This window comes from Carcharhinus amblyrhynchos, chromosome 14, assembly GCF_965287045.1.
Source record: "Carcharhinus amblyrhynchos chromosome 14, sCarAmb.v2.hapA, whole genome shotgun sequence".
NCBI classification, from domain to species: domain Eukaryota; kingdom Metazoa; phylum Chordata; class Chondrichthyes; order Carcharhiniformes; family Carcharhinidae; genus Carcharhinus; species Carcharhinus amblyrhynchos.
The window spans coordinates 1,477,488-1,491,776 of record NC_137337.1 but is presented as its reverse complement, the minus strand read 5'-3'; the positions used below and the strand labels follow the sequence as shown (position 1 = coordinate 1,491,776).

Genomic DNA, 14,289 nt, shown 5'->3' with positions numbered 1-14,289 from the left:
TGGGCTTTTGGGGATAGGCCTGGGTAGGATTGTTCTCTATGCAAACTCGATGGACTGAATGCTCTTCTCCTGTGCAATAGGGTTTCTATGATAACCTTATCAAGTGCTTAGGGGCAGCATGGTGACACAGTGATTAGCACTGCTGCCTCACAGCACCCCAGACTTCAGACGATTCCTGACTTGGGTCACTGTATGCGTGGAGTCTACACATTCTCCCTGTGTCTGCATGGGTTTCCTCTGGGTGCTCCGATTTCCTCCTACGATCTGGAAGACGTGCTGGTCTTGGCTAAATTCTCCCTCAGTGTACCTGAACAGGCACCGGAGTGTGACGATTAAGGGATTTTCATAGTAACTTCATTGCAGTGTTAATGTAAACCTACTTGTGACTAATAAGTAAACTTTTAAAAAACTTTGCATGAAATCCAGATATTCTACATCTGCAGGATCCCATTATCCACATGGCTTGTTAAAACTCCAAAAAACTCTAGCAAATTAGTCAAACATGATTTACTTTTCATAAACCTTGCTCACTCTGATGGATTGCATTTTGACTTTCCAAATGTCCTGTTATTACTTCCTTAATAACGGATTCAAACAATTTCCCAACATAATTGAATCATTGATAGTCACAGGTGAGGTGCCTGAACATTGGAGAGTGGCAAGTGTTGTGTCTTTGTTTAAAATGGGCTGCAGAGAAAAGCCTGGGAACTACAGGCCAGTGAGCCTCACATCTGTACTGGGGAAGTTGTTAAAAGTATTTCGAGAGACAGGATCTACAGCTATTTAGAGACGCAAGGACTGATTAGGGACAGTCAGCATAGCTTTGTGAGTGGAAAATCATGTCTCACGAATTTGATTGTTTTCAAGGAGTAACCAAGATGGTAGATGAGGGCAGTGCAGTCAACGTTGTCTACATGAACTTTAGCAAGGCCTTTGATAAGGTACTGTATGGTAGGTTGTTGCATGAGAGATCCAGGACAAGGTAGCCAATTGGATACAAAATTGGCTTGATGACAAAAGGTGGTTGTAGAGAGTTGTTTTTCAAACTGGAGGCCTGTGACCAGCGGTGTGCTTCAGGGATCAGTGCTGGGTCCACTGTTATTTGTCATTTATATTAATAATTTGGATGAGATTTAGAAGGCATAGTTAGTAAGTTTGCAGATGGCACCAAGGTTCGTGACATAGTGGACAGTGAAGAAAGTTATTTTGGATTGCACTGGGATCTTGATCAATTGGACCGATGGGCTGACGAATGGCAGATGGCGTTTAATTTAGATAAATGCGAGGTGATGAAATATGGTAGATTGAATCAGGACAGGACAGTGGTAGGGCATTGGGGAGAGTTATAGGACAAAGAGATCTAGGGGTACAGGTTCATAGCTCCTCGAAAGTGGAGTCACAGGTGGACAAGGTGGTGAAGAAGGCATTCGGCATGCTTGGTTTCATTGATCGGAACATTAAGTACAGGAGTTGAGATGTCTTGTTGAAGTTGTACAAGACATTGGTAAGGCCACACTTGGAATAAGTGTGCAGTTCTCGTCACCCTATTATAGAAAGGATATTATTAAACTAGAAAAAGTGCAGAAAAAATTTTCTCGGATGCTACCAGAACTTGATGCTTTGGGTTATAAGGAGAGGCCGGATAGGCTGGGATTTTTTTCCCTGGAGCATAGGAGGCTCAGGAGTGATTATATAGCGGTCGAGAAAATAACGAGGGGCATAGATCAGTTAGATGGTCAACATCTTTTCCCAAAGGGAGGAGTATCTAAAACTAGAGGGCATGTGTTTAAGGTGAGAGGAGAGGAATACAAAAGGGTTCAGAGGGACAGTTTTTTCACTCAGATGGTGGTGAGTGTCTGGAACGAGCTGCCAGATGTAGTAGTAGAGGTGGGTACAATTTTGTCTTTTAAAAAGCATTTAGACAGTTACATGGGTAAGGTGGGTTTTGAGGGATATGGGCAAAATGCGGGCAGTTGGCACAACCTTAATGGTAGAAACTGGGTGACGTGGACAAGTCGGGCTGAAGGTCCTGTTTCCATGCTGTAACAGATGTTAAACTAACTGGCCTATTTCCTACTTTCTGCCTCCCCCCTTTTTTGAATAAGGATGTTACATTAGCAGTTTCCAATTCACTGGAATTTCCCACATCCAGGGAATTTTGGAATCTTATAACCAACGGATCCACTATCTCCATAGCCACTTCCTTTAATACCATCAGGCTCTGGGAACTTGTCTGCCTTCAATCCCAATAGTTTGTTGAATACTCTTTCCCTATTGATGATGATTGTTCTAAGTTCCTCCCTTTCTGTTTCCTCTGCATGATCTGTTAGCATTGGGGTGGTACAGTGTCCTCCACCACCACGAAAAGTGAGGCAAAATACCGATTTAGCACCTCACTGTTCTGTGTTCCTCAATATTAACTTCCTGGTCACATTGTCCAAGGGACAACATTCACTTTGGCTAATATTTTATTTACTTGAGCAAGCTTCTACTTTCCATTTTTTATATTTTGTACTGTTTTTTCCTCATCTACCTTTGCTGTTTTTATTACTTTTTAAGTAACCCTTTATTGATCTTTCAAAGTTTCCCAATTTTTCAGCCTGCCACTCGACTTTGCAGTATGGTATGTCTTAGTTTTTGTCTTTATGTTGTCTTTAACTTCCTTATTTGGTAATGGATGTTTTATTCTCCTCTTGCAACTTCCTTTCCTCTCTGGAATATATATTTTAGTTCAAAGGAATTGAATATCTCATTAAACAACTGTCACTGCTCATCAAGTGTCCTACCTTTTAGCCATCCTGCCCAGTACACTAGGGCCAAGTCCGTCCTCATGCTTAATGTAATTACCTTTATTTAATTCCAAAATGGGCCTCCAGTTTCTCATCCTCAAACTGAAATTTTAATTCTATCATACTATGATCACTCTTCCCCAGAGGATCCTTAACTATGAGTTCATTAATTAAGCCCTGCTCCCCCAGTACTGATCTTCCAACAGTGTGGTGCTCGCTCGGTACCAGCCCTTTGAGAGTGCATCACTCCCTCAATACTGACTATTCAACAGTGCAGTGCTCCCTTAATGCTAACTATTTTGCAGAGTAGCACACCCTCAGTATCGACTGTCCAGCACTGCAGCACTACCTCAATGCTGACCTTCTGAAAGTAGTGCGTTCCCTCAGTACTGACCATTTGCCAATGTAGCACTTTCTCAGCACTGATAGTCCCAATAGTAGGATTCCCTCACGACTGACCTTTTGACAGTGCAGCACTTCCTCAGTACTGACCCTCTGACAGTGCGGCACTCTCTCCGTACTGACCCTCTGACAGTGCGGCACTCTCTCAGTACTGACCCTCTGACAGTGCAACACTCCGTCAGTACTGACCCTCTGACAGTGCGGCACTCCCTCAGCACTGACCCTCTGACAGTGCAGCACTCCCTCAGCCCTGACCCTCTGACAGTGCGGCACTCCCTCAGCACTGACCTTCTGACAGTGCAACACTCCCTCAGCACTGACCCTCTGACAGTGCGGCACTCCCTCAGCACTGACCCTGTAACAGTGCAGCACTCCCTCAGCACTGTCCCTCTGACAGTGCGGCACTCCCTCAATACTGACCCTCTGACAGTGCGGCACTCTCTCAGTACTGACCCTCCGACAGCGCAGCACTCCCTCAATACTGACCCTCTGACAGTGCGGCACTCCCTCAGCACTGACCCTCTAACAGTGTGGCACTCCCTCAGCACTGACCCTCTGACAGTGCGGCACTCCCTCGGTACTGACCCTCTGACAGTGCGGCACTCCCTCAGCACTGACCCTCTGACAGTGCGGCACTCCCTCAGCACTGACCCTCTGACAGCGCAGCACTCCCTCAGCACTGACCCTCTGACAGTGCAGCACTCCCTCAGTACTGACAGTGCAGGGCTCCCTCAGGAAATTTAGCAGAAGCTAGTTGAGATCAGCTATTAATGCAACCCAAATTGCAGTTATTGTTGCAAATGGGGGATTGAAAATTAAAAGGAAACGGTCAGGAATTCTGCCCTGTCGAATTTCTGCCTGTGTATGTGTTGATCTGACTTTCCGACATCTTGAAACAAAAGCAGTCGGATTGCCTGTGGGGCTTTGGCTTCAGCCCCAGCCTCAGTGTGTTGTTTTTACAGTAGCAGGGTCTGTTTTTACTTCAGCTTTTACCGGCATGTCTCAACAGAATGTGCTTTGTATCAGGCTCCAGATGCTGTGGTCAGCGCCTGTCCCGAATATCTGCCCTACTGAAAACAAAAGCTTCCTTACTACACTCGACAAACTGGAACACCTTCCACCAAGAAAACAATTTGACCAGCATGAATGCCCTGCCACCCCACAGATTAGTATCGTTATCTTAGCGTGCACCAGCACCTCATCCAGCTTGGTGTTTGACTTGGGCAACTTCCCTTGTCACTGAAGCATTGGGTAGCACTGCTGCGTATATGAAACTTGCTGCTTGGAATTTAAAGGCTTCCACAGAATCTGTTGTGGCAGTTTCACATTACAAGAATGTGCTCAGTTTACTTCAGAGCAGTTGAGACTTATAGAACATTCCAGCTTCGAAGCAGGCCATTTGACTGTTGGTGTTTTTCTGTACATGAGCCACCAAGTTTAATCCCATGCTCCCGTTTGTTCCTTATATCCTTTAATAACCCTCTCAATCTAATTGCATTGTCTCAGTCACTCCCTATATCCCTCCATGTCTGCTGCATCAATCAGCTATGTTATTTCCTTTTAAAAAGTTATGGTCCAATTAGTTAATCTAGTCACCAAGCTGCATCGCTGTTTTCCTGAATATATAACTGCAGTTCAATAGGGCTGTGAAAGCAAGAGTTATTGCCAGGTAAGATATGCTCACTCATAGTAGAGTAGCTGCACATAGGTAGGAAAGTATTCTAAGAATTTTGCAGGTGACTTAAATAAGAACATAAGAAATAGGAGCAGGAGTAGGCCATCCAGCCCCTCGAGCCTGCCCCGCCATTCAACAAGATCATGGCTGATCTGAAGTGGCTCAGTTCCACTTTCCCGCTTTCTCCCCATAACCCTTAATCCCCTTGCCTACCAAAAACCTATCAACCCGCGTCTTAAATATATTTAGCAAGGTAGCTTCAACCACTTCAACGGGCAGAGAATTCCAGAGATTCACCACCCTTTGAGTGAAGAAGTTCCTCCTCAACTCCGTTCTAAACTGCCCCCCCCCCCCTTATCTTGAGGCTGTGCCCTCTAGTCCTACTGTCCTTTCTGAGCGGGAAGAACCTCTCCACCTCTGCCCTATCCATCCCTTCCATCATCTTATACGTCTCAATGAGATCTCCCCTCATCCCTGTAAACTCTAACGAGTACAAGCCCAGTCTATTCTGCCTCTCCTCATAGCTCAACCCCCTCAACTCCGGTATCAGCCTAGTAAACCTCCTCTGCACTCCCTCCAAGGCCAAAATATCCTTGCGCAGGTGCGGCGACCAAAACTGCACACAGTACTCCAACTGCGGCCTCACCAGTGCCCTGTACAGTTGCAGCAAGATCTCCCTACTTTTATATTCAATCCCCCTCGCTATGAAGGCCAGCATTCCATTCGCCTTCCTGACCACCTGCTGCACCTGCAGGCTGGGTTTTTGCGACTCATGCACAAGGACCCCCAGGTTCCTCTGCACCGTAGGATGCTGCAGCTTTTCGCCCTGTAAGTAGTAGTCCTTCCTACCATTATTCCTACCAAAGTGGATAACCTCGCACTTGCCAACATTGTATTCCATCTGCCAGCTCCTCGCCCACTCGCCCAGCCTATCTAGATCCCTATGCAGACTTTACACACCTTCCACGCAATTTGCCATTCCACTTATCTTTGTGTCATCAGCAAATTTCGACACCATACACTCGGTTCCCTCCTCCAGATCATCTATATAAATGGTAAATAGCTGAGGCCCCAGCACCGATCCCTGGGGCACTCCACTAGTCACCAACCGCCAATCCGAATAGCACCCATTGACACCCACTCTCTGCCTCCTATTTGACAGCCAATCCCCTATCCACACTAACACCCTACCCCCAACTCCATGCCCCATAACCTTCTGTAACAACCTTTTGTGCGGCACCTTATCAAACGCCATCTGAAAATCGAGAAACACCACATCCACCGGTTCCCCTGTATCCACTGCACTAGACACATCCCCATAGAATTCCAATAAATTCGTCAGACACGACTTCCCCTCAACGAAACCGTGCTGCGTCTGCTCTATCAAACAATTCTTCTCAAGATGCCTCGCTATTTTCTCCTTGATGATGGATTCAAGCATTTTTCTGACAACAGACGTTAAACTAACCGGCCTATAATTCCCTGCCTTTTGCCTGCTACCCTTTTTAAACAGCGGTGTAACTTTAACCGTTTTCCAACCTTCTGGCAGTTCCCTGGAATCCAGCGAGGCTTGGAAAATAATCACCAAGGCATCCACTATCACCTCTGCCATTTCCTTCAGAACCCTTGGATGCATTCCATCCGGTCCTGGGGACTTGTCCACTATCAGTCCCTCTAGTCTGTCGAGCACCGCCTCTCTAGTAACAATGATCTCATTCAGGCCCTCCAATCCTGCCATCTTTCCATCATTAACACATCATTAACATTAAATACTTTTCCAAAGATGTCGAAGGGATGGCATGGCAGGTGGAGTTGGTTGTAAGAGGTTGAAATCTCACATGAAAGGATAGGGAGTGCAGTGTACAGACATTGGACAGATCGTGTTTTCAGGTGACAAATTGTCCCAACACTCAATGTGCTGCTCTATGAGGAAGTGATCCTGAGAACCCTCTCCAGGGCGTGCACGATGCCTGTCCATTGAGTAGCTCAGATCAGCTTTGTTTCACATCGGTAGACCTCCAAGGGATTGACTGACCTCCTCCTGTTTCTGTGTTCCTAATTTGGGGATTCATAAGTAAGAGGGTATGTGGTGGTTGTGCTACTGGGTCAGTTATCCAAAGGCCTGTACTAAAAATCCTGAGAACAGGAAATAAATACCCGCCATGGTGGTTTGAAAATCTCAGTTCAGTGGAAATGTCAGTAAATGTGATCATGGTGCAGTTAATTATCATAAACACCCAACTACTTCGCTGAAGCCCTTTAGGGAAGCAAATATCCAATATAGATAAATAAAATGATGATAGCGCGGGACAACTCTAATTATGGGAGAGATTTGAGAAACTTAAGAATGTTTCCACTGATTTGATTTGATTTTAATTTGATTTATTATTATCACATGTATTAACATACAGTGAGAAGTGTTGTTTCTTGCATGCTATACAGATAAAATATACCATTCATAGAGAAGGAAACGAGAGAGTGCAGAATGTAGTGTTACAGTCATAGCTAGGGTGCAGAGAAAGATCAACTTAATGCGAGGCAAGTCCATTCAAAAGTCTGACAGAAGCAGGAAGAAGCTGTTTTTGAGTCAGTTGGTACGAGACCTCAGACTTTTGTATCTTTTTCCCGAAGGAAGAAGGTGGAAGAGAGAATATCCAGAGTGCATGGGGTCCTTAATTATGCTGGCTGCTTTGCCAAGGCAGCAGGAAATGTAGACAGGGTCAGTGGATGGGAGACTGATTTGCGTGATGGATTGGACTGTATTCAGGACCTTTTGTAGTTTCTTGCGATCTTGGGCAGAACAGGAGCCATACCAAGCTGTGATACAACCAGAAAGAATGCTTTCTATGGTGCAACTGTAAAAGTTGGTAGGAGTCGTAGCTGATAATTTCCTTCATCTTCTGAGAAAGTAGAGGCATTTCTGGGCTTTCTTAACTATAGTGCCAGCAAGGGAGAACCAGAACAGGTTGATAGTGATCTGGACACCTAAAACTTGAAGCTCTCAACCCTTTCTATTTTGTCCCCGTTGATGTAGACAGGGGCACGTTCTTCTTTATGCTTCCTGAAGTCGATGACAAATTCCATCGTTTTGTTGACATTGAGGGAGATATTATTGTTGCCATACCAGTTCACCAGATTCTCTATCTCGTTCCTGTACTCTGTCTCGTCATTGTTTGAGATCCAACCCACTACAGTGGTATCATCAGCAAACTTGAAAATTGAATTGAAGGGAAATTTGGCCACGCAGTCATAGGTGTATAAAGAGTATAGCAGGGGGCTGAGAACACAGTCTTATGGGGCACTGGCGTTGAGGATTATCGTGGAGGAGGTGTGTTGCCTGTCCTTACTGATTGTGGTCTGTGAGCTAGGTAGTTCAGGATCCAGTCGCAGAGAGAGGAGCCAAGGCCCAGGCCACGGAGTTTGGAGATGCGTTTCGTGGGAATAATGGTGCTGAAGGCTGAGCTCTAGTCAATAAATAGGAGTCTGATGTAGGTGTCCTTGTTATCTAGGTGTTCCAGGCTTGAGTGCAGGATCAGGGAAATGGTGTCTGCTGTGGACCTGTTGCAGCAGTAGGCAAACTGTAATAGATCCAGGCAGTCTGGGAGGCTGGAATTGATTTGTGGCCATTTGTGATTCTGGAGCAGAGAAGTCCCCCATTTAAAATTGTCACTGATGGAATGAGGATAGAGGTTAGAAGAAGTTTTTAACACAAAAGTTATTGGCATATGGAATGGTTTAAATGTAAGAAACGAATGAGCCACAGGCCATGATGTGTTTCAATGAAAATTGGATAAATATTTGAATAAAGAAAGATACAGGACCATGGGGAAAGTGCAGGGCAGTGGGATGGGTTTGGAATTCATGCAGGGCCATGGGGTTACAGCTTCTAAGTGTTAAATACATAGCAAAACTCCTTTTATACTATTGCATCCAGTGCTTCTAGGGTAGATAGTGATTAGAATCATCCTTGTATGATCTGCCTGTCTCTGCCTGACTCAATTACTCCCAATTTCTCCATAAAAATCAACTCATCCAAAATTCTGCTGCCCTTTTTCTATCACGTACCATGAAGGAGCAGCGCTCCGTAAGCTCATGCTACCAATAAACCTGTTGGACTTTAACCTGGTGTTGTGAGATTTCTTACTGTGCTTACCCTAGTCCAACGCCAGCAACTACACATTGTGACCAAGACCCAATCACTCTGTCCTGGCTGAACTACATTGCTCTTTGATCCTTCGAAGGTTTCAGTTCATAATTTGCACCCTCATGATGAAAGTCATTCATGACCTCACTGCCCCTGTCTTGTTAACCTTCTCCAGACCTACAACCCTCTCCCCCACCCTGGAACACCTCATTTTTTTGATTTGGCCTTTTTCCTCCACCACTTCCTTCACTGCACATTGTGTGTCTTCAGCTGCCTGACTGCATAATATCTCCTTCTTTAGTTCTTTGCCCTTTTTTTGTCTAATTTTGCATCTGTGAAGCTGCTTACTTTTCCTTCTTTAAGGTGATGCACAAATGGAATCTTTAGTGTATGTATGTCTGCATCTAGATATATTTAAGTGTATATTTGTCTACATTTGTCAGGTGACGAAGGAACAGCGTTGCGAAAGCTTGTGGGTTTACTATCAAATAAATTTGTCAGACTTTAACCTGGTGTTGTGAGACTTCTTACTGTGTTTACCCCAGTCCAACGCCGGCATCTCCACATCATGACTCCATTATAGCAAGGAATCCTTCCTCAGATAAGGACACCAAAATTGCACACAGTGCTCCAAGTGTGGCCTCACCAATGCCTTGTACAACTGTAGTAAAATATCCCTATTCCTATGTTCGAATCCTCTCGCTATGAAGGTCAACATATCATTTGCCTTCTTTACTCCCTACTGTACATGCGTGCTTACTTTCAGCGACTGACGCATGAGGGCACCAAGATCTTGCTGAGTATCCACCTCTCTCAATTTACACCATTCAAATAATAATCTGCCTTCCTGTTTTTGCTGCTGAAGTAGATAACCTCACGTTTATCCACATTATACTGCATCTGCCATGCACATGCCCACTCAATCAGCTTGTCCAAATCACACTGAAGCATCTCTGCATCCTCCTCACAGCTCACCCTCCCACCTAATTTTGTATCATCTGCAGATTTGGAAATAATACATTTAGTTCCCTCGTCCAAATCATTAATATATATAGTGTGAACAGTTGGGGTCCTAGCACAGATTCTTAAGGTACCCCACTAGTCACTGCCTGTCAATCGAAAAAAGACCCATTTATTCCAACTCTTTGATTCCTGTCTGCTAACCAGCTTTCTATACATCTCAAGACATGTGGAGGTTTTGGAAAGGGTACGGAAAAGATTTGCCAGGATGTTGCCTGGTATGGAAGGGCATCAGCTATGAGGAGAGGTTAGAGAAACTTGATTTGTCCTCACTGGAACGCTGGAGGTTGAGAGGCGACCTGATAGACGCCTGTAAGATTATGAGAGGCATGGACAGAGTGGATAGTCAGAAGCTTTTTCCCAAGGTGGAAGAGTTAATTACAGGGGGCCACAGGTTTAGGTGTGAGGGGCAAAGTTTAAAGGAGATGTACGAGGCAGATTTTTTACTCAGAGGGTGATGGGTACCTGGAACTAATTGCTGGGGGAGGGAGTGGAAGCAGATACGGTAATGACTTTTAAGGAGCAACTTTACAAATACATGAATAGGATGGGAATAGAGGGATATGGTCTGTAGAAGGGCAGGGGGTTTTAGTTCAGTCGGGCAGCATGATCAGGCGAAGGGCCTGTTCCTGCGCTGTAATTTTCTTTGTTCTTTGTTCTTTGTATTACCCATACAGTACTATATGAATGGTCTCCACTTGTTCATATCCTTATGTTTGTGTTGTGTATATGTGTATTAATGTATCGGTGTACATGTATTTTAAATTAGATATATTTGTATGTAACAGTATACATGTATATGTTAATACATACATGTATATGCATTGGTGTATAACTATACATTTATATCTATGTGTGTATGTTCTTATGGTATCTATGTTTCTTGGTGTTACAGGCGATCCTTGCAGAAAACCAGTTGTTGGCCATGGAAGCGAGCAGCCAGTGGCCAGCAGCCCTCACAGCAGGGAATCAGACCTCAGGGAGCAGCAATCCCTGCAATCAGTGGCAAGTGAACCAGCAGAAACTGGAGGCCTCTGAGAGCAACCCGCCACTCCTCCCACCGAGACCACCAACAAGTAACAAGCAGGGGATGATCAGAAAGACAATCGCCCATAGAGTACCCAGGTAGGTGCCTCAGCACCCATTCTGACCCACTGCCTTTCCTCCACTTCTAATAACTCTGTCAGCTTAACTGCTTACTGGTCCTTGTGGTAGCTAAATTACCAAAGTCAGGCTTCCCTTCCTTACTTCAACAACAAAATTGAAGGACTTAGCTTTTAGCTAGCACTTGAGATGGCATTGCACATCTTCACTGCTCCACTCAGTTCTTTGGCTGCCTCTGCCAATTCTTCCAGATCAATATCTGTTTTCAAAGTGCTAAAAAATCTAGTGTGAGCCACACATTGCTCACTGTGCCAGAACTTCCCCATTTACCCTCTGCTACAACCTTCAGCCTCTCATAAAATACATGTACACTGATACATTAATGCACACATACACAACACAAACATAAAGATACAAACAGGTGGAGACCATTCATATACTACTGTATGGGTAATACAAAGAATAAAGAAAATTACACCACAGCAACAGGCCCTTCGGCCCTCCAAGCCTACACCGACCACGCTGTCCAACTGAACTAAAACCCCCTACCCTTCCGGGAACCATATCCCTCTATTCCCATCCTATTCATGTATTTGTCAAGATGCCCCTTAAAAGTCACTCCGTATCCGCTTCCACTACCTCCCCCAGCAACGAGTTCCAGGCATCCGCCACCCATTGTGTAAAAAATCTGCCTCGTACATCTCCTTTAAACCTTGTCCCTCGTACCTTAAACCTGTGTCCCCTAGTAATTGACTGTTCCAGCCTGGGAAAAAGCTTCTGACTATCCACTCTGTCCGTGCCTCTCATAATCTTGTGGTCTTCTATCAGGTCAAATTGGAGTGCACTGACTTCCATGTTGCATACTAAATCTCCAGTGGTTGTTTCAGGGTGATGAGCTTGCAGTTTGGAATGCTAGCAGCATCTCTGACAGACAACCAAGTATAGCGATGCAACACTTGCAGGAATGGCCGCCATAGAATTGAGGGGTCCATGTTTGTTAAGTAATGAATAGTAGGTGCAGTATGTGTTATTCTGTACACACAGTAGGTGTCAGCCTTGGCTCAGTGGTTGCACTCTCATCTTTCAGATATAAAGATATTTTGTATATGCAATATGTCTTAGGGAATAGTGCATGCAGAGTATGTTAGAGAGAATGGTACACATTAGACACATAATATAGAGAATAATGCATACAATATATATTATAGAGAATATCACAAATCCACTCAGAGACTGTCTCCAACACCTCCCTGCCCATTACATTGACAACTCACAGTAACAAGCACTAGAACTGTAAAGATTCTGTGATATAGTACCAAGGAGAGATGATGATTAGGTGGCAGTGTCATTAGTTTACTGATCCAGAGGCTAAGTAATGCTCTGAAATTCAGGTTCAAACCTTGTCTACCAGAAATTTAAAATTAAAATTGAATTTAAAAATAAAATCTGGACTCAAACTCTAGCCTCAGTAATAATGACTGTACAACTATCACCAATTGTTGTAAAAACCCACCTGATTCACTAATATCCTTTGGGGAAGGAAATCTGTCATCCTTACCCAGTGTGTGCTTTATATGTGACTCCAGAGCCACAGCAATGTGGTTGACTCTGGGATGGATTATAAACGCTGGCTTTGCTAATAGCACATACATCTCATGAAAGAATAAAGAGAAAAAAGCTCTTGGAATTTGGAGCTTTCCTGTTTGATCCCACCCTGAGCAGTGCACTCATCCCTCAACTTTTCAGAAAAACAAAACTAAAAACCCATTGCAGGGTCAGGTCCCAACAGCCCTTCACTTGTCTTGCAGCCTGTGTCTCTTTCTTTTCCTGTGACTCACCAAGCTATCCTTCCTCCTCAGTTGTATGAAATGCTTGACACTAGATGCTATGTTTACACTGGCCTTAGATTAAGAATTGCCTAGTCGAGTGGATGCGGTGCTGCCTCTCTGACAGAGACTACAGATTTACACAGACCTGATTGAGCAGCTTGTTTACTGGGCAAATAGAGCTGTGATCCCTTTCCTTCAGGTGCCTGAAGCTAAACTGCCCTGGGGAGAAAGTGGGAAAGTGGAACTGAGCAGCAACAGATCAGCCATGATCTTATTGAATGGCGGGGCAGGCTCGAAGGGCTGGATGGCCTACTCCTGCTCCTATTTCTTATGTTCTTATGTTCTTATCTAATCAGCATCCCCTGAACAACCAGATAGTCCAACTTACATTGATGGCTGTCAACTCAATTAGTGCTGAAATATAGACCTGTGAGGTGTCAAAGAAGGTAATTAGGTGAGAAGTTTAGGCAGGAATGTACAAAAAGCCAAGTTGGAGGAGCATAGATTTCTCAGAGGAAGTTAAAAGTACAGGGGGGTGTGAGGCCATGGAGGGATTAGAAAATAAGAAAGAATTTTAGCTTTGAGGCAATGTCAGAGAGAATAACAGTGAAGATTAGTAAACACCAGGATAGTGGGTGAATGGCACTTAAATGTGTGTTTGGATATGGGCAACAGAGTTTTGGATGTAATTTACACCATCTCTGTTTATTGTGAACAGCCACCTCTACCAGCAACTAGCAGTTTATCACAGACATCAGTCACCAGGCTGCAGCTTCAACCATATTACAAAGAACAAAGTACAGCACAGGAACAAGCACTTCGGCCCTCCAAGTCTGTGCTGATCATGATGCCTTAACCAGAATAAACCTTCTGCCCGTATTCGATCCATATTGTTCCATTCCCTCCCTATTCATGTACCCATCCAGATGCCTCTTAGATGTTGCTAATGTGTCTACTTCCATCATCTCCTCTGGCAGCACTTTCCACACACCCACCACTCTCTGAGTGAAAAACTTTCCCCGCACATCTTCCTTAAACTTTCCCCCTCTTATCTTGAACCTGTACCCCCTTGTAATTGACTCTTCCACCCTGGGAAGAAGCCCCTGACGATCCACCCTGTCTATGCCTCTTACAATTTTGTAGACCTCTATCAAGTCTATCCTCAGTCTCTGTCTTTCCAGTGAAAACAATCCTTGTTTATTCAACCTCTCCTCTTAGCCAACACCTTCACGACCAGGCAACATCCTGGTGAACCTTCTTTGCACTCTCTCCAAAGCTTCCATGTCCTTCTGGTGGTGTGGTGGCCAGAACTGTGTGCAATAGTCC

At 44.6% G+C, this 14,289-nt stretch overlaps 1 protein-coding gene across 4 annotated transcripts in view; it reads left to right on the top strand.

Moving 5' to 3' along the window:
- ttll5 (tubulin tyrosine ligase-like family, member 5) overlaps positions 1-14,289 on the top strand; it is a 291,222-nt gene that overhangs the window by 254,259 nt on the left and 22,674 nt on the right. For all 4 annotated transcript variants that reach the window (XM_080202142.1, XM_080202144.1, XM_080202141.1 and 1 more), the window contains exon 30: positions 10,926-11,155. In XM_080202142.1, coding sequence (XP_080058268.1) covers positions 10,926-11,155 — 230 coding nt within the window. The remainder of the gene's footprint in view (positions 1-10,925; positions 11,156-14,289) is intronic.